The sequence below is a fragment of the Ochlerotatus camptorhynchus genome, unplaced genomic scaffold (genome assembly GCF_037179485.1).
Source record: "Ochlerotatus camptorhynchus isolate MF236.1 unplaced genomic scaffold, CSIRO-AGI_Acam_v1.1 ptg000070l, whole genome shotgun sequence".
In the NCBI taxonomy this organism is placed as follows: domain Eukaryota; kingdom Metazoa; phylum Arthropoda; class Insecta; order Diptera; family Culicidae; genus Ochlerotatus; species Ochlerotatus camptorhynchus.
This window is the reverse complement of record NW_027040560.1, coordinates 3,203,119-3,229,986: the sequence shown is the minus strand read 5'-3', so window position 1 is coordinate 3,229,986 and position 26,868 is coordinate 3,203,119. Positions and strand designations below refer to the sequence as shown.

At 39.9% G+C, this 26,868-nt stretch overlaps 1 protein-coding gene across 9 annotated transcripts in view; it reads left to right on the top strand.

Annotated features, from left to right (window-relative positions):
• Nucleotides 1–26,868, top strand: part of LOC135697433 (collagen alpha chain CG42342) — a 405,805-nt gene that overhangs the window by 172,613 nt on the left and 206,324 nt on the right. For all 9 annotated transcript variants that reach the window (XM_065217110.1, XM_065217107.1, XM_065217104.1 and 6 more), the window contains one exon: nt 17,074–17,153. In XM_065217110.1, coding sequence (XP_065073182.1) covers nt 17,074–17,153 — 80 coding nt within the window. The remainder of the gene's footprint in view (nt 1–17,073; nt 17,154–26,868) is intronic.

The window sequence follows — 26,868 nt, the reverse complement described above, 5'->3', positions numbered from 1 at the left end:
AGGATTTAGTTCATAGATTAACATTGACTGTTGTTTACAAATGAAAGTACTTGAACACTAAGAAATAAGTTAACTCAAATACTTTAACCGTATATATCAGAGATTTCGCGTATTGAGAGAATAATAAAGTAATCGAGTACAGGGGAAAACAATACCTACAAAAGATTAAAAGCTATTAATTGTCACATACCTCTAATTTAACTTATTTCCTAAACTATTCCTCTCCTTGTTAATGCTGCTTGTTATTGGTGTGCTCGCGTTTTCTTATTGAAGTTCAAGACTAAATAGGAAAATTTATTATTTGACTTTAAAGGTTAGTTGCCTCCCTAAGCGGACCCCCCGCATCCTAATTCTTTTGTTAATCTACCTAATGTTATTAGACTTTCTGAATTTGGTTATTTAAGTTCGTTTAATGAACATGATATCTCATTAGTCTAATTTAATAAATTATTGAAATCTCTAATTTACCTAATCAATCACATGTGCCTGTAATCTAAAGTTAAACGTGTTTCAAGTACTTTTGATTTTGACCTATACCTATTTATTAAATCTTAGTTCGACCCAGGCGACCTTCAAGTGACTAAAATACTTCATTTTGAAGTTAGTTTCCTAGCTGATTTAAAATTATATAGGGTATATGCTCTAACTACGATCACACGTTTCCACTATGTCGTCCCACAAAATTACGTATGGATATATGACAATAGAAGCACGCCACAGTGGAAATCCCGAGCCATAGTTCAAACATTTATCCCAAATCAAAATGAAGCACATATAAGATTTGTGACAATACCATGTACAAAAATGACGTTTAACATTGTTTCCTGAGTAATGCTTCAATGAAAACAACAATGAAAGCTTGTCACGCAAGTATAAGGAGCACCGTTGAGCACTTTCTGAAATATTTCAATAGTATAATTCCTTTGCAAACCCAAATAAATCTATCTGCGTAAAAAATAAATAAAATTAGAGTGATTTGCGGCAAAACCCGCCAGTATCACACCCAACGTCAGTGCCTATACGTAAGCGTACTACGACGCGGCTCTCAATAAAAGGAGTAACAAGTGTGATACTATCACTGCTAGACTAGATCTTTGGTTCTCTCATGCAGTGGTTTATCAGAGAGGGGAAGCTTAGTAGTCCCCATTGCCTGCCCATGGCGCCATTCTATCGCGGCATGAGCCAGCAACGCCGGCCTTAAACCTACCGTCTGCAACACTCCACAATAGCAAGGTGCAAAAACTAGCCAAGTGGAGGGACTTCCCTGATTTCCGAGAATTGAAATGAAAGGACTTCCCTGAACTTCAGCAAGACTTCCCTGAATTTCAGCAAGACTTCCCTGAACTTCGGCAAGGCTTCCCTGTACTTCGGAAGGACTTTCCTGAACTTCGGCAGGACTTCCCTGAACTTCAGCAGGCCTTCCCTGAACTTCAGCAGGACTTCCCTGAACTTCGGCAGGAGTTCTCTTAACATTGGTAGGACTTCCCTATAGTTCGGAATAACTTCCCTGAACATCGGCAGAACTTCCCTGAACTTCAACAGAACTTCTCTGAATTTCCGCAGAACTTCCCTGAACTTCAACAAGACTTTCCTGAACTTCGGCAGGACTTTCGGTAGGGCTTCCCTGGACTTCATCAGGACTTCGCTGAAGTTCGGCAGGCGTTCCCTGAACTACGGCAAGACTTCCCTGAGCATTAGTAAGACTACCCTGAACTTGGAATCTTGGAATTGAAGTTGTAATTTCAGTAGTTCACTTCCCATTTTTAAAATTTGCAATGCTTGTTGGTATTGGTGGATTTAGAATTTGAGTGTGGTTTTTAACGGTATCAACGGAAAAGCAATAACTTTCACCTTAATATCCTTGTTCGATACTTGATTTTTATTGAAAGCTCATACAAAGTTCAAACTTCCGAAGTGTTTAAAACTATGGACACGTAAAAATTAAGAAAAGTTGTAAAACTTTTTTTCATGTAATTTATACTAAGTAAACAATTCTTAAGATAATAAAGAGAGAGAGAGAAGGATTAGTACTTTCCACTACCTTATTTGCTTATCCTGACAGATACGCGTATTTCGTCTACAATATGCAGACTTGTTCAGTGTCTTGTACTAATACTCGACTGAAGAAAACATCGTATTTTACCGAATATATCACTGGGCCGATTTCAAAGATCAAAATATCAAATGAAAGGTAATTAAACATGCCTTTTTAAGAAACATATAATGATAGAGATTTTGTATTGAAAAACATTGATTGTATTTTTTATGGTTTTTTAATTACCTTTCATTTAATGTTTGATCTTAAGACATTAAGACATTAAGACATTACTTTAACATTGAAATGATCACTCTAATAACAAAATAATAAAATACGGGTCTAATATTTTGCGATAAGTAACAAAACAATTTTTTTAAGAAATTCTGAGAACCACTAAACCGTTTTGCTATGGAATGACTGTTTAACAATATTTCATTTAGGCAGATTTAACATTTCATCAGCAACCCAAAATCTTGACTTCACCATCTTGGAATTGAAAATATCTTTGCAATAGAAAATAATCCCCAAGTAACAATTTGGCTTTTAGAAGGGTTCTTTAGACCATTGTTGCGACTTGTTGAATGCTTTAAAACCTCAATAAAACTTGCAATGTTACTTGGGGTCATCACTATCCAGCTTTCCGTGCTCAGTTATGGCGGCCTGTTTGGATGAATAAATGTATCCCTCACTGTGCTTTTTGACATTAACTGGAGGGCGTATGTTGTTCCATTTTCTTCTGTTCCAGGGAGAAAAAAAGGTAGGGGTCAAAATCCGGACCTAAAGATAGTGTCAAGTAAAGGATACATTTATTCATACAAACAGGCCGCTATTACCGAGCATGGAAAGCTGGATACAACAATATGACATTCAGGAATATTGACCATTTTTTCAACGACCCACTATCTTGGATCCAACAATTTGAAGATCAGCCACCGTCTTGGAATTGAAACTTCCATTGCAATTGCAACAATAGTTTATCAACGACCCAACGACTTGAATCCACCATACTGTAAATCATCCACCATCTTGAAATTGAAATTGTCAGTGGTATCACAACAATAATGCAAGCAGAATTGTTGTTTATTGATTTATTTGATAAGGCTCAGACGAATAATTCTTGTTCACTATACAATACATCTTAAAAGTCAAAAGGTACAACACAATAAACACTTTATCTTCCTCCTCCATCAGAACTCAAGCCGCTTCAAGTGGTTTCATTGTATGGCAGTTACGCCAACGAGAGTCAGAGCGCTTCCATTGCAGCAATGGACGCAAAACGTGGTCAGCACTCACACACTCATCACTAAACGGTTGCTTTCCAAACTCGACGACGCATCGTCCGAAAGAACTGCTGATGAATAACAATGAGAAGGACCAAACAATGGTTGTTGTCGAGATAACAGACGATCGCGTGGCACACATCGAGAGTTGTCTGCTTTTGTCGACAGCCGAGTGAACACTGCTTATGCAAGCAGAAAAATGGACGAAGAATCGCCATCTTGAATCCACCATTTGCCAAAGAAATAACAGAATTATCATTACTATACAGCAACCATTTTATAAACAACCCGATATTTTGTATCCACCGTCTTGAATCCAATAATTTGAAACTCAATCACCATTTTGGAATTGAAATTGTCATTGCAATAGCACATTTACATCACTTGTCACCTCTCAGGCTACTCCGAAGGGAATTTTCTTAGGAAGGATATTCGCAGAGCACGGGGTCGCTTATTCAATAACACTGTTACGCAACTTCAACCCAGGTCATTTACCCTGGTAGGAGCCGAACACATATGCGGTTGAACGGTTCCTAAACGGATCCGGTGGAGATGATCCAAAGTAAAGGTTCTAATTGCGGACAAATACTAGCAATCGCCTGCACAGAAAAGAATTTCATAAGGATCGACTTATGAACGACACATATGAATTGCATAAGAGTTTATGAATGATTTGCGACTAAAATGAGGTGGCTCTTATACGGCTTTAACCTTATCATTTTCCCAAGCGTTTCGAAGACGAGTAGTCAAAACATGGGTCCCGCAGTCTCAACGTCCATGGTTTGGTTCCAGTCTGCTCAATTTTGATTATTTTTTTTTTGCCAACATTACTTTTCATAAGACCAATAATTAAATTAATAACGGTTTATTGTGCACACTTATAGCGAATTCGTTTATTATTCAGTTGCAACCTGGAACGGGTATCAAGATTGGATCTGCTTGTTTTCTGACAAACGTCAGTTTGCTCGTTTGTTTTTAAAACCTAGCTCAGGTTGAGGTTCGCACTGACAAAAAGTTCGGTTTCGCACTGGGTTGGAACTGGTTTCAACCCTGATAATAAACGAATTCGCTATTAGAAATACCTAATTTTACACGTGACGGAATCCATCTTTGACATAAATGATGAGACGTAAACAAACATGTCATGTAAAATAAGGTGCTCCGAGACTGAATAGAACGGTACTCGATGAAAAGTACGTTTGATTGAGCTGAATTTCAAGTCTATTATGATTCAATTTTATGTCAAAATTGATGCTCGTATATGTCAGTCTCTGAGCACCTAATTTAACATTATTTTTTCTAAGTGTGTGGATAAAATTCATAAGTGGTTCTTATGGAATTATTACGTTCTTTAGCCTCAGTGTAATAGTAGCCGACAAATAGGTTTACGACCAGGACGTCGATTACTACTAGACCGGTTGGAGACCAGTTGACAATTTCAAAAATTTATCATGGCCTACTATGGAAAAATGAAGCGCCTAACTTAGATAGATAGAAGGATATTTTCTTGTGCAAAGTTTTAGAACGGCTCAAAATATGAAACATTTGTCAAGGTACCATATTTCAAAATCTAATAATAGCGGCACCGGTGGTGTAGTGGTGATCGTGATTGCCTCTCACACCAATGAGCCTGGGTTAAATCCCAGTCGGCACCGTCGGAATTTTCTGAGGCATAAAATCTCTGATCGGAAGGGAAGTAAAAGTTGGTTCCCGGTCCATGAGTTGATGGGTCGGAAGGTATGGTTCAGGGTGGGAGCTGCCTTCCTGGTGTAGGTAGCATTGGTATTCAGTACGGAAAACAAATCGAGAGATCGATCTAAGTCTAATAGTTTTGGAGATATGGACCGCTTTCATTGCTTACCCTTTTAAATTTAGTTTTTAATTAGTACGTTCCAGAAATTCTGTGAGCTTCCAGCAAACCCTCGAACTTCCTAGCAGATCCGAGAGCTTCGCAAAAATTCCTAGAATACTCCAAACTTCTCAGAAATTTCAAAAACTTTCTAGAAGCTCCGAGTACTTCCCAGAAATTCCGAGAGCTTTCTAGAATTTTTGAGACTTCCCATAAGTTCCGAGAATTTCTCAGAACGGTGAACTTCCCGAAAAAATTCGTACATTTAAAGCAAATTCCAAAAAATTTCCAAAAATTCCGAGTGCTTTCCAAAAGTTCAATAAACATTCCAGAAGATTCAAGAACTTCGCAGAAATTCCAAGAACTTCCCAGAGTTTCCGAGAACTTCTTACAAATTTCAAAAACTTTCAAAGTGCTTCCTATAATTTCTGAAAGTTTACGAGAAATTCCGAGAACAGCTAGAAGATTTGTAAGCCAGATGGGTAATTATGGTGTTTTGTATCATTCTCCCAGTTCTAGTGACCAGCGTTTTGTTGAAGTTTTAGAGAACTGGCTCGAGACATTCCTTGATTCTAGTAAATTAAATATATTGGCTGGTGATTTTAATATTAATTGGCGTGATAACCATAATTCGAATCATTTGAAGCGTTTAGCTGAGTTTTTTAATTTAAAGCAAACGGTAAATGAATATACGCGTATTTCCAGGCACAGTAGAACTTTAATTGACCACGTTTATTCCAATTTTGATTCCATTTGTTCAGTTACGGATACTGATTTGAAAATAACCGATCATGAGACTTTAGTGATTAATGTCTTAGACCATGTTAACGATAACGATAATTTTGTAAAATTGAAGTGCTGGAGGAAATATTCGAAGCACGCTGTTTCAAATCTTGTTGAGAGAAGCCTGGATTTTCCATTCGCGGCCGGTAACTTAGATGAATCTACAGCTGTTCTTAATAACGCTTTGAAAACGTGTACCAATCAACTAGTTGAGCAAAAGTTTGTTTCTTTGAAAAACTCGAACAGCTGGTACAATTTGGATCTTTTGCGTCTTAAACGGAAAAGGGACAAATGGTACAAAAAGTTTTGTAGATCTAATAATGACAATCATTGGACTAGGTACACAATCGCGCGTAATAAGTATTCACAATCGATAAAGAAAACTCGTTGTGAATATGTTCAAAGGAAGATTGATCAGCATCAAAACAACAGCAAAGAGTTATGGAAAATTTTGAAATCTTTATTAAAACCTAGTAATTGCAAACCGCGGTCCATAACTTTTAATGGCACATTAGAACAGTCAGAACAAGTAATTGCATCTAAGTTTAATGATTATTTCGTAGATAGTGTTTCATTGATTAATCAATCTATTGAATTGGTCGATGAACCTGACGAAATAAAACAGCCAGTTAATAGTAGTTGCAGATTTGAAGTTTTTCACCCAATCACATTAGATGAACTTAGAGTTATTTGTTTTTCATTAGGAAAATCGGCTGGAGTAGATAATGTTAATGCTAGAGTTATTCAAGATTGCTTTCATGTCATTGGCCACATCTTTCTGGACCTTATTAATGAATCATTGCAGAATGGACATGTGCCACAAATTTGGAAGGAATCCTTAGTGATTCCTATTCAAAAAGTTGCTGGAACGATTAAAGCCGAAGAGTTTCGTCCCATAAACATGTTGCACACATTAGAGAAAATCTTAGCACTTGTTGTTAAAGGCCAGCTGTTGGAGTATTTGAATAGCAACTCGTTGTTGATACCAGAACAATCGGGATATCGGGAAGGTCATTCTTGTGAAACTGCATTGAATTTGGTGTTAGCAAAGTGGAAAGACAACTTGGAGCGTAAAGATACGATTGTTGCTGTTTTGTTGGATCTGAAACGCGCTTTTGAAACAATTTCTAGGCCCTTACTGTTAAGTACAATCAAGCGCTTTGGAATTACGAGTACTGCATATAAATGGTTTGAAAGCTATTTGTCTGACAGAACTCAACGGACTGTTTTTAATGATTCTGTTTCCAGTCCCGTGGGGAACAACCTTGGAGTGCCCCAGGGAAGTGTATTAGGGCCCCTTTTATTTATTATGTATATTAATGACTTGCGACGTGTTTTACGGTTTTGCGACATTAACCTTTTTGCAGATGATACTGTGTTATTCATTGCAGCTAAGGATTTAGAAGTTGCCGTCTCACACTTGAATGAAGATTTGCAGTATCTAAGTAGATGGTTGAAGTGTAAGCAGTTAAAATTGAATACAAGTAAAACTAAATTTATGGTAATTTCGCGGAATCGATTAAATGAGAACGTCTCTGTTGTAATTGATGATGAGACTATTGATCGCGTTCAGGAGATTAAATATATTGGCGTGATTATTGATGACAAACTTAAGTTCAACTCTCGCATTGACAATGTCATCAAGAAAATTGTCAAGAAGTATGGAACTCTGTCGACTGAAAAACGATTTAACTATTGCCAGTAAAATACAGCTATACAAATCAATCATCTCTCCTCATCTTGACTTTTGCCCTTCCATTTTATTTCTGGCCAATGCAATACAAATATCGAGATTACAGCGCTTGCAGAATAAAATAATGCGTTTGATTTTGAGATGTAATAGATTCACTTCCTCAACTTTGATGCTAGACGCCTTACAATGGTTGTCGGTGAAGCAAAGAATTGTATATTTGACTATGGTGTTCATTTTTAAAGTAGTTAACGGTTTGCTACCTCGATATTTGTGTGATCGAATTGAAAGAGGAAGTGACTATCATAGATATAATACTAGAAACGCGGATGAAATAAGAACACCACATTTCTTGACTTGTGCTTCACAGAATTCATTATTTTTTAAAGGAATAAATGTTTTCAATTCGATGCCTAGACACATTAAACGTTCAACAACATTAGCAGAATTTAAGAGACATTGCATTTCACACGTTAAAACTGTCTTTTGAACGGTTATCCAGTGATTTTTTTTTATGAATTGACAAATTATGTATCTTGACGAAGTTATTTTTAACGGATTACTTTGTATGGATAGCTGTTATAACGACTTTTTAATAATTATTGTAGCACTGCAAAAACTATTTTGTTCGCCACGATGGTGATGATGGATTTTTGATATATGATTTAATAGTAGTAGTAAAAAAAAATAGTAGTCTACAAAGGTTTGAGCCTCGCGCGCGTATTACGGATATAGAGGACTGAATTTAACATTTGATAAAAAAAAAATGCAATTTTGAAGCTTATTTGGAAGATACCGTGAGTTAGTAGTAAGTTTTCTGGCAAATGTTGAGGGTTCGTGAGCATTCCTGACATTGCTGAAAATTATGATAGCATCAGATTGCGGGGTTACTAGTGTAATAGGATGCTTTGTTGATTGTTCATTAACTCTTGATTGCTTGTAATACTTATGAATATTTTAGGTGGACAAAAAGGCGAACTAAGAGGTGGACGCCTGAGCTTTTCAACATTTATATCGCTGTGAAGCAACTGTAAACTCTAGAGGGAATTTATATCTGTAACTGAAACCAGTTCGATTTTGTTTGCCATCCTGGTTAAAATGTCATATTTAATTATCTTAAAGATAAATCGTCCAGCTCAAACCTTTGTAGGGGTAAGAGGTGGGACCATCATCATCATTAGTTTCCCAGAAGATTCCAAGAGGAAGAATTTACTGGTAATTCTGAGAACTTCCCGAAAATTCAAAGAACTGCCCAGAATTTCCGACAACTTCCTACAAGATGCGTGCACTTTGGAGAACATCCGAGAACGTCCCACAACTTCCGTGACCTTCCCGGAAGTTCCTTCCAAGAACTGTTCAGACAATTCTTGAATTTCCCAAAAAAAACCGAGAACTTTCCGAAAATTTCGAGAACTTTGGGAAGTTCTCAGATCTTCTAAGAAGTTCTTGGAAATTCTGGGAAGATCTCAGTAAATGTGGAAAGTTTTCGAAATATTTAGAAAGTTCTCGGAATTAACCTACCTAGTATCATGCATGCTGGGTAATTCCCGAAACTTCTTGGAAGCTCTCGCATCTTCTGGGAAGATTTCGAAGTTTCTGGGACGTTATTTGAATTATTGTAAAGTTGTTTGAACATCTGAGAAGTTCTTGGGATTTCACGAAAAATTGCAGATCTTCTGCGAAGAACTTCCCAAATTTTCCGAGACATTTTCATATTTTCTGAGATCTTCCTAGAAGATCCAAGAACTTCCCAGAAGATCCAAGATCTTCCCAGAAGATCCAAGATCTTCCCAGAAGATCCAAGACCTTCCCAGAAGATCCGAGATCTTCTCAGAAGTTAATTTTTTTTCCCAGAATGTTCATGACCGTTCGAAAAATCTCAAAATTTTCCTATAAGATTATTGTATCCGGGTTTGCCAACCAAATTGAAACATGAACTGGTCTAATTTTACATTGCAAATGCTATGTTGCTATGGACGAAATATACGTCCGCAGCACAACGTCATATATTCGTTACAAGTTAGGTAACAAGGACGTCCCACAATTTCTGGAAATTTCTGTTGAATTTTCGGATCTTCTCGAAAGTTCCGGGAATTTGCGAGGAGTCCTCAGAAATAATGCGAAATTCTCAGAATTCTGAAAAGATCTTGGAATTCCTGAAAAGTACTGTGAACTTCTGAGAACTTCTTGGAATTTCTGGGAAGTTTTCGTAGGTTAACAGAACTTCCACGAAATTTCAAAAACTATCCAGAAGTTCCGAGAACTTCCAAAATTTTTTCCTTATTTCCTTTGGACTTTTTTTGTACTTCATTGTAGTTCTCGCTGCTCTTGGTACCATGAAAAAATACGAAATCTCATTATTTTTCCTTATTTTAGCAGCTGATAATTCGTTTACTTCTTGAAGAATTTATTTATTAGGGTGGTTCAAAACATTGATTTTGCTCCACCAAGCTCAATCGAATCGAAATCAGGTCCTGATCATTATCTCAAACGTTAAGTTTGTGCCGTTTTCGTGCTACAATTTATTGAAAAATGTCAAAGACACCCTTTTGAAAAATACAAGATCCAAATTGGCCAATTTTTTGTACAAAGGTGAATGATTGCCCGTAACACACAATTATGCAATGTTTCTTCCAAATCGGAGAAAGTCGAGTCAACATTTTTATTTTTGTATCCTATTTGTCCTGAAATTGGTCATTTAGGAAGATTGGTCACACACTCCCTTTTTTGACTAATTGGCAATGCCTAGTGCATTGGTGCAATTTGAATTTAAGATTGTTTCAAATGGGTGCAGAGATAAAAACCAACCGAAAAGCATAAACTTTAACCTAGCAAGTGGAGAACACCCCCACGATTGAAGTACGCGTGGTGTCTGACGGGTCCGGCAAAACCTACGAGTTGTGTTCCGCCGGAATCCGACAAAAGTGACTTGACACGTACGAACTGCTCACTGTTTCGTAATGTACCGCTTCTGCTCCGTTTCTGGCAACACGGACACTCCAACAACTGACGAAGGCGGTAAGTAGAAGTCATCGATGACGGACAATCGCGAATATGCAGTAGAAAAAAAGTTGGAGGGTGCTGTACAAGACACAACCGCATTGTTGACGTAGGACTACGAAATGTTTTACGGTTCGGACGTTTTCGAAGATGTCGCGTAGCTGGAGAATGCATACGATGAGGGTTTCTCAGTTAATGAAAGTGAATCGGAAAAAATTTAACCCACCGATAAGATAGAACATAATTTATTTCCCTAACAAATTAGGGGAATTTACGTATTCTCGGCAACCTAAGCAGCGACCTTCTTTCTATAGCCTTTTTCTCTAAGGAACGCACACATATGCAGTATTTGTTTGTTTGCAATCTTTTGCTGCCAGCTGCTCTAACAATTTCAGTCGAAAGAATTGTCAAAAACTGTTTTGAAACGCATTTATAAAGCTCCAATCTTCTCTAGTGAGAGCGAGTATTGTCGGCAACCAGTTTTTCTTCGGCAACCGTTCCATTTGAACTGCATGTAAATCTGCTGTTCTATTATCGGCCACTCGAAATCAGCTACAATTAGTAGTGCGTGTGTTGCATTTCAAGAAAACTTTGCTAGAATCATTTTGATGTATTTAGTGACAAATTGAATTTGTGAATCATGGGTTACTCTATATAAATTATATTCTAACTCTTTACTGAAATGAACTTGGTGGCCCTGAAAAGGGCCGTTTTGTTACGTTGGTGATAAGTTGTAACCTCCTAAACCGTACAGAGTGCGTCCCTGTCGCTTCAGAGCGTAGACGACATCCATGGCCGTGACGGTTTTGCGCTTAGCGTGTTAGTGTAGGTGACGGCTTCACGCATATTTTCTAGGAACACCTTCAGCGCATCTCGGGTTTCCTTGAAGATCAGACCGGAGACGCTTGACACAACCACGTCGAGCCAGACGACGGATGGTAGGCTTGGGAACACCCTGGATGTTTTCACGCAGAACCTTCCATGAGGAAGTTCATGAGTTGATGGGTCGATAGGTAGGGTCCAGGTGTGGGCATGCACAGTTGTACTCACCAACTGCTCATTTGGTAATAACTTTTCACTCAAATGTTGAAATTTATTTTCCTTTAAATTAATTGATAGATTAGGCTATAGATATGCGAAGATTAGGTAAAGCTTAACATTTGAATCAACACTAATCAATTTAACACTTAAATTCTGAGATGTGTAGTGAGCATTTCTCACCTCATTTTTACAACGCAAAAACAAATACAGTTTACTACTAGCATTACAATCTACTTTATTTTACATATCTATAACCAGCTTACACTCTATTCTATCTACTGCTTCAAAAAGAACTATGTTCCGTTAACTGTGTGCAAAGTTATTAGCAAATGAGCAGTTCGTGACCAAAACTGTGTATATCAAGCATGGGTGTGGGTAGCATTGGTGCTCAGCACGAAAAACAAATCCAAGGAAAAAAACAGCATTTTGTGCGGTCGTTGGGGGCGTGTGATTCTGAATTGGCAACAAAATGTTCCGCAATTGTATCCTCCCTATTCGTACACGCCTGAAGATCGTAGGCGAATGACTGTGAATGTTTCTGTTCGATTGGTGATAAAATAATTGAAATTGGTCCAGGGGCAGCTATGTTATTAACGTTAAAAATCTTTCATAATTTCATTTTTCGCTTTTCATAAATTGTACCCCCATCTTCCCGAAAGACACAGTCCTACGTCAAAAACATCGGCCAGCCAGGAAATGGGCGAAGCCTTGGTTGACATCCCTCCAGCGGATCTAGCAGTTAACCTTTTCACGATCCACGTGCTTTGATTCGAGCAGAAGATCGTGGATTGAATCGCTGGCACCGTCTTATTATAGAAGCCGGGACATTACGTCGTTTGATTCGAAAACATGATTAACTTCTTCCGGGACATCCTTTTATTTGAATAGCTTCTTGTGGCCGGGCTTGATCGATCTTTGGTCACTTTGTTTTTTTGTGATGTAAAGGACTCGATGCCCTAGTGACGACCATTTTTGCTTACTGAAATCAATACCAGGCTCCGTCACGTTATGGAATTGCGAGGGTGGCTTCCATTTCGTATTATTATTATTATTATGTTTATTCTTCTTCTTATATGTTTGCATATTTTCATAAAATTGAATAGTTTCAATGTAAGAATGTTTTCAGAAAACATGTGATACATTACCCGAGCAAAGCCGGGTGACAAAAAGAAAGCAAATCGATATTAAAGTTTACAGTTCTTATCATAATGAAAACCCATTATGATTTCAATTTTCGCGACATAAGTCTTATGTTATATTGTGCTTTTATTATGCAGTCAAGACTTTTCAAACCCATTATTCCAAATGTTTCTTCGAGAGCGTGGTTCAAAGGTCTGGATGTAAGTCGGGGATTCATTCGAGTGATGTCAAGACTTATGTCCAACCACTACTCGCTAGACGCACATCTCTATAGAATAAACCTCGTTGACAGCAATATATGTAGGTGCAGAACCGGTTATGATGACATCGATCACGCAGTTTGGTATTGCCCGGGTAATGACGCCTCCAGAGCGCGACTATTGGATACCCTAGTGGCCCGAGGTAGACAACCCTTCCGTGAAGTAAGAGATGTATTGGGAACACGTGATCTTCCCTACATGCAAGCGATCTACGAATTCCTTTGTTTGTCTGATGTTAGAATTTGATGTGACTATCCCCTCCTTTCCAAACAATTTCCCGCCATTGTGTCCCAGTTTTATTATCCTCCTGTTCCTGTGCTACTTGCCCCTGCCCAGCCAGGATTTGGTCAACCGTCCGAGAGTAGTATCTGAAGGAGGCTTCAGAAACCAGTTTCCTACCTAGATCCTTCCAATTGAAATTGTTACCTATTAACCTCGAGCCCGCCACGAGTAATTGGTACCCAATACTAACCTAGAAATACTGCTTTTTAAAATGTAAATCAAACATTACTGATTTTGGCTCCGCAAAGTGTCACACACGACTGAGCCTAGTAAATAAACGAACTAGTTAAAAAAAAAGACTTTTCAAATGAAACCAACTTAACTTTAAGTTCTGCTGTTAACTGCATGTTTAAAATTAAATTTAAGTTCATCTGAACTAACGAATATTGTTTATTTGTCTTGTTTAACACATTTTAGGTCATTCGTGACTTGCCCGGGGTGAGATTTGAGCTCAAGTCTTTCACTGTGAGAAACATGGATGCTAACCATTTACCACAGGAGTGGAACTTCGGATCAGAAAGTGGCTCCACTTGTCATTTGCGAACACTAGCGAACCTAGCGGTAGAAGGCATCTTCTGCCTGCAGTTAAGATAGGCAGCATTCTATGATAGTGTGAGTGCACATAGAAAGCCCGTGTGGAACGCTACCACAACACATAGCTTGTTGAGCAGAAAAACGAACCATTTTTGATTCACCGATTTGTTTGCACTTCCCCTTCTGTTCTGTGCATTTACGCCAGGCCCGTATTCAGCTAAACATTATGAATGCAAAATCAGTAATCTTGATTTAATTGAAAGCAGGATTAGTTTTCCATTTGATTCAACAGTGTAAAATTTTGCTTTAATTTTTGCTGTGTTTCGTCAACCAAAATTATATCAACTGGAGTATTCAAAATAAGTTACATCATAGCAGCAAATTTTGATTTCAATTCGATCTCCAGCTTTGTTTTCAGAAAATTCAAAATTTTGTATAGCTAAAAACGAATATTGTGATGCCATAATCGAGGCAAACCAAATCGAGGAATACCAAAAATAAAGATTCTACTGTATTTATTACGCATGACGTCTCGTATCGTCCACCAAACCGAATTCTAACCTACTACCTATCCTCATCAAATCTTATTGTGATTCTCGTGGATGTTAAAGATTGTTTCATATAGGGTAACTGTACCAGTTTTTGGCCCAAGTTGTCCTCTAATTGGCCAAATCTTAAATTTCACATTTTTCAATTTACTACAAAATTTATGTCGATACAAGGTTAGAGCATGGATTAGGCTATATATTTACGCAAACTTAACTATTAAAAACTATTTCAAATTTGGTTTAGACCATAGGAGCCTTGCTCAATATGTTTCCAAATTATTGCTCAGACGTGGCTAGCGTCGAATCGTCTAATTATTCATTGGCCTTAATGGTTAGATTTTCCAAAAAAAAACAGCATCCAAATTTATCCACATCCGAATTCGGTGCCTCCTTTCTCCTTCTCTTTCCTTCACCAACACTCAAAGAACGAGTAATTACAAGAATCATTCGCACAATTTCCACCGGTGGTTCCCAAGGCTGATAATCAACTCCGATAATGACCATCGAAGGATAATGATCTGCCAAATGGAGGAGACAACTCAGAAAAAGCAGTCATCAGCCGGCGAGGCAAGTGCACTCGAAATTAACCTCTCCTTCTCAAACGACAAACGGTTCATCCGGTAAAAGCGAAGAAAAAGTCCAAATCGTCCATCCTTGTAATCTGATATCCTTGATTCTCTTGGGTTTGCCCCTTCAAATGGAACGAGAAAACTGGAACCAAGAAGAAACGGACGTCGAAGAATGTTCTCTTTTCATGTTTGATGGTGAATCTGAGAAATTTCTTTATCGTTCACTCTCTACGGAATCAGTTGGTCAGTTCGTGGTAAATATTTATCAGCGAGGTGAAACGTGAGAACATTCACCTTGAAATTATGGTCCCGTATGTTTCCACCATAATTGTTAAATTTGATTCCCGACGAGTTGGGCCAGATGTGATGATGATGCCTCCTACGATAGTATCCATTTCGCTTCGACGACATGGAGCTCTAGAATCAACAAAAACTTTGGCACCCTCCGTGTGTGCACCAATGCTATTATGATCGCTCGCATCAGCATCAGCGCCTGCTCTTGATGATCTCACGTTGATCTCATAGAGACGCCGGCGTGGCACGGAATTCGATCCGGTGTGCGAGAGTGCGTGTTTTTTGAATGTTTTCTCATCTGGTCCGCAATGGCAAAACAAACATCCTCTTGGAGTGTTCTGAAAAAATCGGCCTTGCCCTGGCAAAACTCGCATCCCGTCACGATTTCTAATCACTCTTCCTGCTGCTGATGAACAGAACTTTTCGAACAGATACCATAAATATTAGGATTCGCCTGCACCTGGCGGGGGGTCCGTTGATTGATTTTTTTTCATCGTCCAACGTTCCGCAGGCTGCATCTCGAAACTGGTTTTATGGCGTTGGCTGAAGGTATTAAATATTGTTTCCAATTGGCAATAAATAACCAATACCGCTGACCACTAGCGTGGTCGCTGCTTGCACCCATCGAAGCGATACGGAATGGAACGTTGCTATAATTAAAGAATTGCGATAATTAAGTAGACTTATGACCGTGCAGACAACGCAAAGAATGATAAATTTCCTCCCAAACCGCTAAACTATTGAATTTATGAAATTGAGCTCCTGCCTAACCACCTTCATGCGAAGACTTATTGAAATTTTAAACGAACGTCGAAACACAGCAACCATCGTCACTCTGCAGAACGTCAGTAATCGAAATAAATCCTCCTATCGTAGGAGCCGCGTGAGAGCGCGTTTCTGCGGCAACAGCTGGCGTGGAAGTTGCTTTCACTCTTAATAAACGACGCTTCCTGCGTACTACCATAACCATCGTCGTCATCGCCATCAGCGTTCAGTTCAATGTTTTCAATGTGATGTGAACGTGTCACAATTCATCCAACCACCACCCTCGTTCCACGCTGCTACGCGCCTAGTATCTGTCAACGACCGATGATGATGATTTAATCAAATTACCACTATACTGACTGCAGTGAATTCTAGACCGGCGTCGTCATCGTCGTCGTCATCGTCATCGTCGCCAGTAGAATAGTTCGGAGTTGGCTGCTGTAATAAGTTTAGTCTAGCCGAAAATATGCGTGTGACACAAATTTGACAACTTCATCGAACCAGCAGCGGCAGATGAAGTACGAAGTGGAAGTTAGTTTCTGCGTCTTCATCAAAGCAAATGGAAATGAATGGTTGTGTTTACATTTGGTTAGCGAGCGGCCGTAAACAACGACGGGAGATGAAGCACGATAAACGGGGGGGCAGTTCTTTGGTCCGGATGCCGAGTAATTCCGTGAGATTTATGAAGAAATATCGGTCGGTTCTAATTAGTGAGGATTAGCTCATTTCGGATTTCGGATTTCGGCGCTGTCAGTCGGATGAAATGTGAGAAGTTCAAGGGAAATTGGACGTGGGAGGCCGAAATTAGCTTGATCCTAGATTATGAATAAAGAAAATCTTGAGTATTACTGAAAACCGGGTGATCCAAGTAGGCGACTGCCCTTGCAGTCGTAGGTCGCCTACTTTGATCGCAGTAAACATTTAATCAACTTGATCGCAGAGCAAATGTTGAAACATAAGGGCATTTTCTAACGATTGTTTTATTATTCTTTATTTGCAGGTCCACCAGGCCCGCCTGGTCCTCCGGGAAAGAGAGGGAAGCGTGGCAAGAAAGGAGACTCAGGTGAACCAGGTGTGGAGGTAAGTATCGTTCTCAATTTTCACTTATTGCTGAAGTAATCATGAATTGGGAGGTTGTGAACTCTATGTGTATCAAAATTAAGCACTTCGTTCGAGCTGTTACAATGACGTTTACTACCATTCGGACTTCGAAATAACACAAGATTTTGAGATTGTTTCATCTACACCAGGAGAAAAATTGCCGAAATGTGTGGGTCTTATAAAAAAACTACAAGGTACAGGCCTATGGGGTTGTACGCAATGGTGATGTAGGACTACGTGGTCTTATATAATGAACGTTATTTGTTAACTTCGGCTTGTGTTTTGTATAGGAATAGGAATTTCAGCGGGGTTCTCTCTGTCCAATCTGAAAACTCTTGGCGGGCCTGATGACGTGTAGGCAACTGGATCACCAGGTTGGAAGGCCGCAGAATATCAGTGTCCACCCAGCTAAAGCTCCTCCCCTTATTAGTTTTTATCGTTAAACTCCTTCTCTCAACAAGTTGGTAAATCATAGCCTTTAGCAGAAAGAAACTAAATACTTTTTTCGGCGAATTTATGATCCTGTTTTACGTCATGGTTCTTTTCTATGTCTGTTCAGATATATTAGTACTTTTATTTATTTTCTTTACTGCGCTAAATCGCTAAATCAAACGAGTAGAAATAAGAAGGGATGGATCACATGACGCTCGAATAATTGAAAATTCGATAAATATTTAATTGAATAGCTTCGAATAACCTTTACGATTAAACGTTAATCGAATAATTGGACTTTTAGGCATCCCTAGAAAATAGTGCAATTTCATGGTTTTTGGTGGTCCTTGCAACCAGCAAGTGTAGCCTAAGAACCAAAAGCGGTGCGATACTTGCTATGACGACGACTGAATTAGGGGGTTAGAAGCAGGGGGTGAAGGTCAATTCTCTTCACCGATTTCCTTTTTTGATGACCATGGCTTCACTAACCTATGTCACATTAATTCTGCTATGCTGCATTCCAGAAAAACAAACGTATCAATGAATGTGTTTGTGGTCGAGTTATTAACGAAACATAAAGTCGATGAAGAGAATCAATCTAAATCACTTGCACCCCTGTTTCCAAGTTTGGTTACAAGATTACAACTCTGGAGAGCATTTTGTGTCTTTGTTGGGGGCGTGTGGTTCTGAATATGACGATGAGTATGCAAAATGTTGCGCAATTGCATCTTTACTATTCGCACACGTCCGAAGATCGGTGGCGAATGCCGCTTCGACTTGTTTCGTATACTAACGACTCTCTGATAACAGTGTTGGGGAAGCAGCAATGCTACGTCGACGTGTTTCGTCTATAAACGATTCTCTGATGACTGTGTTGGGGAAGTATTATATGCACGTACGTAATTGGTGGATTTGTTAGTTATTTCGATGCTTTTGGACAATGGTTGACATTTACCACTTTTTCAATAGTTTCATGTCGAAAATCACTAATCGAAAGCATTGCATCGATGCGTAGAAGCATTTCTGATCGATTGGTCCAGGATCTGCTTATTGACGTTGGTCCAGGATCTGCTGAGTTATTAACGTGCAAAATCTTTCATAATTTCGTTACATGTTCCATTTTTGGTTTTCACAAAGTGTACCCCCATATAGAAATCACAGACGTAGTCCTACGTCAAAAAAATGTTAGTCCAGTTTTGTGAAATCGCTGGTAGAAAGTCACACCAAAACTTCTTGAAAAAGTGGTCCATTGTTTCTGTGTTAAATGAACATAGGTACAGAACACAGTGATGGAAAAATTTGCAAAACCACTCGATATTCGTTTGACTCATTCGTTCGAAACCTTATTATCAGCCACAAAAAAAGTGCGCGAAAAACAGCTGCTTGAAAAAAAAGTAAGAGGTTGTATCCAAGACACGACCGTAGATTTGACGTAGGATTACGTTCTCGGTATCAATATTCGGCGACTGTGTTAGGGAAACCACTTTTTATCATCACGGAAACACCTCGTTTCTGATGGCATAATTACGCATTTTCGTGCACAAAACGTTTGGTAGGTACATTATCAAAGAGCTTTAGGGATGATGTGGCTGGCAGCAAGGCGAGCGAACGTTCAATGAAAATTAAGCTCGCTGGAACAAGAGACTAAAAAATAGTCATTCTTGTAGAAAAAAGTCTCGGGAATCGATTGGAGTGGGTTTTGGGCACGATAGGGTAAGTTGAGGATTTTCACAGTTTTGCCCTAAAATCTCCTATTTTGCATGATTTGAATGCTGTATCTCAAGATACCGATGATATAGACGGATGATTTCCTCGGCAAAGTTGATCAGGAGGTCAAGGACTGTTGGATGATGGACAGAACAATTCGGAATTCCTCCGAATCCAGATTCAAGGAATCAACCTCTGCAAAAATTGCTCAAACATGGACTTGGTAAGCAAGTTGGTCTCTTTAGTCCAATTCATAGAGCGTATTCTGCAGAACGAATCGGACTGGGGATTCGGGTTCCACCAAATATCCTCTCCTCTTTCGGATACTAACTCAGGCTCATAAAATGCTGTTCGTTTATAGTTGATTTTGAGGTGTATAAGATACTCACGGTTCTCCAAATTGTCCTTGAGTTCAGATCAAATTTTCATCCAGGTTCACTGATTCAAAACCCTTTGTATTAAACATCTCCAAACAGGGTTAAACATATCATGCACATTATTTACGTTTGAATTCGATATGTTTAAGACGTTCTAGGTTCACCAAATTGTCCTCAAAACTTGTTAATTAGGCTACCATCTCGCATTTTAGTTTGATTACATTCATAGATCAGGGGACCTCCATAAGCTTGGTCGGTAGAGCCTGCGACTATAAAGCAAACCATGCTGGAGGTGGCTGGGTTCGATTCCCGGTTGGTCTAGGATTTCAGATTTGAAAATTTCTCGACTTCCCTGGGCATAGTATATTATTGTACTTGCCACACAATATACACATGCAAAAATCGAACAGGCTTGGAAAGCTTTCAATTAACAACTGTGGAAGTGCATCTAGAGCACTAAGTTGAGAGCAGGCGTTAAGTTACAGTTGGGACGTAATAGCCAGAGAAGATCATAGATACCTCTAACTAGCGGAGGAATTCCGAATTGTTCAACTTTGCCGAAGAAATCATCCGTCTAAATAGTCAGGTTCTTGAGATACAGCAGCACAAACATATACACTTCGAATGCTCACTAGCGCCGCCTAACGGAAGAATTCCGAATGGTTCTGTCCATCATCCAACAGTCCTTGACCTCCTGATCAACTTTGCCGAGGAAATCATCCGTCTATATCATTGGTATCTTGAGATACAGCATTCAAATCATGCAAAATAGGAGATTTTAGGGAAAAACTGTGAAAAACCCCAACTTACCCTATCGTGCCCAAGATGAAACCCACTCCAATCGATTCCCAAAGAGCTACTGAATCCGATCAGTAGCGGTGAAGCTTCTTCCTCCTTCTTCGGTGAATCGAGGGCTCTTGAAGGCAGCCTTGCTAACTAGCTGCTTGCGAGGAGCCTTTCGTTGTGTACTGGAGAAAAATGTACAACGCCACGCGCCGAAAGCACTGCTGCTTCTGCTAAAGACATCCGACCGGACACCACCACACACGGTGATTGAATAAGCACCGTTCGGCGAGACCGGATGGAATTCGATTTTGAAATCTGTGTTTGGGAAAGCGCTTTTTGCAGGCAATCAGTGATAATTTTTAACCATTGCAAAAGTTGGACATTTGTGTAATTTTCAATAACGACCTATTGAAAATCGTTAAAGTGTTCATTTTAGCAGATTCGTAGAAGAATTTCCAATAGATTGGCTTGTTTAGAATTTAAATTCATCCGCTATTGACAGAGTTACAACCTGACCACTGTTCGTAACGCGTTTGATTTTGGTTTTTTTTTTAAATTGCACCCCCAATATGTTGGCGAAAGACGTAATCGTACGTCAAAAAACATTGCAAAATTACATAACAAAACAGAATCCAAAGAGTTAAAAATATGTTGAACATGTAAATCATCAGTATTTGGTTGGTTTTAAGCGGTTTTATTACGTAGACCTTCAGGATAGTGCAACCAATTTCAGGAAAATTACTGTAATGTTTTAGAAGTTCTGAGAAATTTAAGGAAATCCCGAAATAATCAGCCAAGTAGGAGCTTATTAGAGCATTTTCAAAAACTTAAGGGAAAGGGAAATCGAACGGTTTTATTTTGAAATTTAATGCGTGATTTCGTTGGTTTTGGACCACCGTAAGTCATATTTATGACACAGTCGTTACTAGTAATGAACCTTTTATTATGCATTGTAATCACAAGGAGCAAAAATGCATTATTTTCAAAACTCGCTCGATTTTGGCACGGTGCCAAAACACAGATTTGCCAAGAAGAAAGTCCGAAAAACTTGAAAGTCAGGAAAATCTTCGGATTTTAATGAAGTTCCGAGAACTCCAGGACTTTTTTCAATTCCAAGAACATCAGAAAAAATGCTGGAACCTTCAAGAATTCGATTTTCTGTAATTTCTAAGAATTTAATGGAAGCTTCGAAAACTTGAGGGTAGTCCCGAAATCTTCAAGAACGTCCAGAACTACGGGCAAGGTTTACGATCTTTCGAATAAGTTCCGATAGCTTGATTCAATTGATTTCAAGAATTTATTTTTTTAATTCAATGAAGATCAAAGAGCATAACAGAAGCTGCCAAAACTTAAATTTATTATCAATTGAATAATCCAAAAAATCCGTGCGTTTTGTTCACGAAAATGTGTAATTATGCCATCAGGAACGAGGTGTTTCCGTGATGATAAAAAGTGCACCGAGCACGTTATCCTACGTAGATTCTACGGACGTGTCTTCAATAAGTTGACTTCAAAGATCTTAAAGAGAGTTACGTAGTTTCGAGCAGTTTAACAGTGTCCGGATTTCAAGGATTTATGGTAATATACCGTATGCGTGATAATGGTTGCACCATGAAGCAATGCCAAATTAAAAAAATTCTCAAAAATTTCGTTTTGTAGTTTTTTATTTATTTATTCAAAGGGGGATGTTTCTCAGAGTCTTAAACTATGTTAATCATCGATCGAGTTTCCACTTGCTGCAATTACGGCCTCCACACGCTTCCGGAATGCATGGCGGGTTCTAATAATGTAGGCTGGATCCATTTCTCTCCAGGTAAGAGTCAATGTTTGTCTGAGGCTTGCTGTACTCGGGTGGCGTTTAGAACAGGCCTTGGCCTTCATGACGCGCCATATTGAGCAATCCAGCAGATTAAGATCGGGGCTCGCTGGTGGCCACATATCCTTCGCCCAGAACGGAAGATGTTCCTGCAACCACTTCTGAGTGCGGTTCGAGGTGTGGCACGGAGCCCCATCTTGTTGAAATACAACATTTGGTTTCGGACCGTACTGTTCTTTGATCCACGGATGAACATATCTACTTAAAACCCCGATGTAGACCTCCGTGTTGACCTTGTCGCCTTCTGGAATGAACACCGGGTCAATTTTTTTTTGCCATCGGAAGCCACCAATCCAAACACCATAACGCTAGCAGGATGCTTGGTCAGATACACGTTCTTGTGCTCGTCGGCCACGTCTTTTACCGGAAGATAACTAATATACCAGTCGGTTTTGGACTTTGCTACGGGATCGACGGTAGACATGCCCTTGTCGGTGAACAGGATTACCGATTTTTTTCGCTTAAGGAAGTTCAAGATTTTCTTGCATCGTTAGACTCGTAGCTCTCGGATGCGGTTGTTAATCATGTGAGTTTTTTTCCGTGCCCTCGACTTCGCCCCGCAATCTTCCTTTACGATCTTCCGTGCCGTAAAGTCACTGATCCCGTGTTCCTTTGCCATTTTCCTTATTGAATGCACTGGATTCACCCGAATCTTCCTTTTGATAGCAGCGATAACCCTCGGAACCCGACCTGACCTCGGACGACCTGTGGCCACCTTCGCGGATAGTTGTCCTTTCTCGGTCTAAAACCCTTTTGACGGTCCAGCGGGACACTCCCACGGCGATTGAAATGTCTTTTTGCGACATTTGCGCGTGTGACAAATCACGAATACGCTGCCACTTCGTCATGGTGCAACTGTCAAACTAAGTAAATCATTTTCTTTTATACACAGCCTACTACGGTATGAGCTATAGGTTACGTGCATGCAAAGAAAACTGAGGCATTGCATGCACAGGTGGAACGGGAACCTTATTTGTACGATGGTGCAAACATTATCACGCATACGGTAGAATCTTAAATATCCCGATTGGACGTGGGTGTAATTTTCCCAGGATTGCGTTTTCTTTGATATTGCCTCCTACTTCAAATTATAAGACAGATCAAGAGCTACCAGTGGTGTTAAGTACTTGACACTGATGAAGTCTGCAAGCATTTAGTAAACGAAATACGCTTATCTGTCAAAAGATAAACAATTATAACGGAATTAAAAGGAAATAAATCAATACACTCAAAAACCTCTTCATTAAAGGGATTCCGTCCAGATTTAAGGAACGTTTCAGTTATAACAGCGATATGTTCGACTCGCAATCTCTTAATATGTCCAGGATTGTTTAAAAATTAACTCACGATGTACACTTGCGATCATGATTTTGGTGTCACCCCACTAAAAATATGCAAAAGTTTTTTGTTGATATCTCTGTCACTCTCCGTCCAATTTTAGTTCTCTTTAGGTATTTTGAATTTTATTGCATGAAAATGTCTCCGTAGTTATTTGGCTCAGACTTTTTTTTTCAAATTTAGAATCTCGATCTGTTTGTCTGTGCAGTAAGTACGATTTTAAACAATCATCTGCAATAGGAAATTATATTTAATTGAATCTGTCCAAAAACTACTATGTACTCTCTAATAATGCAATCACCAATTACTACCGACCTAGAGTTCTAAAGTTATCCGACTCCTCATCCTGGACGAACTTAAACAACGAGGCAATCCCCAATTTAGCAGCTTATCGTTCTAAGTTTATCATTATCAAATAAAGATCCCCACTTTCTTCCGTCCATCTCGGAAAGCAGCAAAACCGACTGGCAAAAGCGTCAGCATCAACTTTAAAGTTAAATAGCATTGCTCAAACTCAACTTTGCCTCACTTCTCGGAGCAAGTATTTATCTTAGTCTTCTGACTGCGAGCGACGACGGACAAAGTGGGAAGCAGAACGAAAGTACGTATCTCTACCGAAGAGTACAGACATTTCAACAAGTTGGCCCGGATCAACACAACACAGCTAGGTGAAAATAGTGAGGGAAGGCTCTAAAACTTTACTTATCATAGTCGTCATTGGCGCGCTCGACTATCGAAAAGGCATCGCAGCAACCTGGAACTGCTGTTGCCTGCCGGGCCTGTCGAAAGGAAAAGGGGAGTCTGGAGCTTTCGCTATCAGCAGAAGAAAATCCTAAACAAACTTTTATAATTTCATCAGCTGCTAAACAAGTTTGATGTTTTATCCTGGAGAGACGGAACGGGGGGACGCGAGCAGGAAGAAACTCATCAAAGTCTGCATGCAGTACTTTGCCTAGTTTTAGGAAAACCAACGTAGGATGCATTTCAGAATAGCCAGAGAAGCGAAAGATGCAAGTTTTATTATTTAGAATTCCGAGCTTCTTCCGAGGAGGATGTTTGTGTTCAAACAACCTAGCCTTCACCGAAATTGATATGAACAAGATGATTGAAAAGGGCTAAAAGTGGAAATTTTCCTCTGCAATGTTAGACTTTTGTTGGTGAGTGTGAGTGTGTGTTACGTTCAACCGAGTAAGCTGTGTACGGACGATGATTTCCCATAGCTCACTTTGATTCCTCGGTGTGCGCTCCAGCGATGAAAGCATGAGGTGGCAAGTGTTGCTCGTGATGCCACATTGCCAGATTTGTTTATATTGACACTGTAGGGTTGTGTAACAAGTTCATTAGTAAACTTGTTACAGAATCTTACGGTATCAATATAAGCAAGGGGCTCCCAACTTTTTCGTGTTGAAAAATCAGGCAATTTGGCATCGCGGCTCGTACGTGCTGGGATTGCTTGCATGGATCCAGGGTGGCAGCCAGTCAGTGGATCGTTATTCATATTCAAATTCGTAATTTCCACAACAAGTTAACCCTGCGGACGTCAAATCCCATTCGGGACAATGCCTCACTGTTCCGGAATATTTTCCACCACGTAGCTTGCCAAACTGCTCGCTTGGCTACCGAAAGTGGAAAGTGACGCCACACTGCCTTCTTTGTTGCTGAAGTACTGCAACACTCATCCACTTCAGATGAAAACGACACTTTTCATCATGTCCGAGCCGAGTGCCTTCCCCTCCTATTCCCAGTGGGACAGTAAGAAGATGAATTTGAATATGAATTTCCCGCTTTTACCACACCATCAGCGTCGTCATCTGACAAAGACCGGGGGTAGTTTTTTGGCACCATTGTACTTGCATCCAGCATAGTGCCAACGACGACGACGACGACCAAGGCTCCATCGGACGAATATTTCATTTCTCATGTCAGCACTTGAGTGCCTGTCGGGTAGATGGAAAGGGTGAACCTGTTCCCCATTCATGGTTGGACATCCGTGCATTGGATTCTCGAAGTGACCTGACCACGTCCGTCGGATGAGGATGAGCGCGGGGTGCCTCCGGCCGTGTAATGCTATGCTAAATCTATTGTAATGCAATTTTGTGCCCGGCTGTCGCTGAAAGAGGACCGTTTCAATCATTGTCATACATGCCGAGCCATTTGCGGTACAGTGGGACACACGACGTACCGGAAGATGACCGAATGGGAATAACCTCCCAAAAGACCAAAAACGCAAACAAAAGCCAGCCGCCTGGATCCGTTTCAAACGGCTCAATTACTTTTCGTTTACATTTCATTGAATCCTTCTCGCTCTGTAGTGTGGCTGTGATGACGTGTTTGTGCAGTAGGCGTTGAATTTCCATGCACCGAACGCCGAGGGTGGAAAATGCAAGGGCATTCATCCTTGTTCCGGTGGAGGAAAACCAGCCAGCAACGGTTCAATGCACTCAAATCAGTGGACAATAATGCAACAAATATTCGAAAACGCACACCCTCTCATGGTGCAGCTACAAATCAGACACTCGGATAAAAGTGGAATGGTAATGGAACAAATAATTGAATTTCACCCCTGCCTATCCTGCTGCTCCACGCCATGGCCTACTATGCAGTGGTCGGAAAAGCGAATTGGACTCTCTCTTGCTCCTCTGTGTATGAATAAATGAATTGCAATCTCTGCATCTTTTATTCGTAATAATTCTTAATCCCAGGAAGTGACACACACACGAACCGATGCGACGTCATGTCTCTCAGCACCATTTTCCATCCTTGTTCTGATAAGGGGCTTTGTTTCGGTATTTCCGCCGGCATAGAGCGAGGAGTGAGGAGTGAGTGAATGAGTTAGTGGCACGCGGGCAAATGTGTTTGAATGGTCAAATAAATTCTCATTAAATCCCTCTCCCTGTGCTTATCAATGGTGGCGGCGGTGGTGGTTCTGGTGCCTGGCATTTGTCCAAGAAAATTGAGTGTTTGCTTTTTGGCTCAAGTCCATCTAGAGTAGTGTTCAGAGGAACGGGTGACACACATGTGTGCCGTTTCATCCCAGGGGGAAATACAAGCCATGATGGTCAAGGTTTTCTGCACGGGAAGGGAATTGTGTGACCAAACCGAGATGGAAGTTGTTTGAGCAGCAGGGACGATCGATGGCAAATTATAGCATTAAGGGGTTATGGTCAATGGAGCGAGC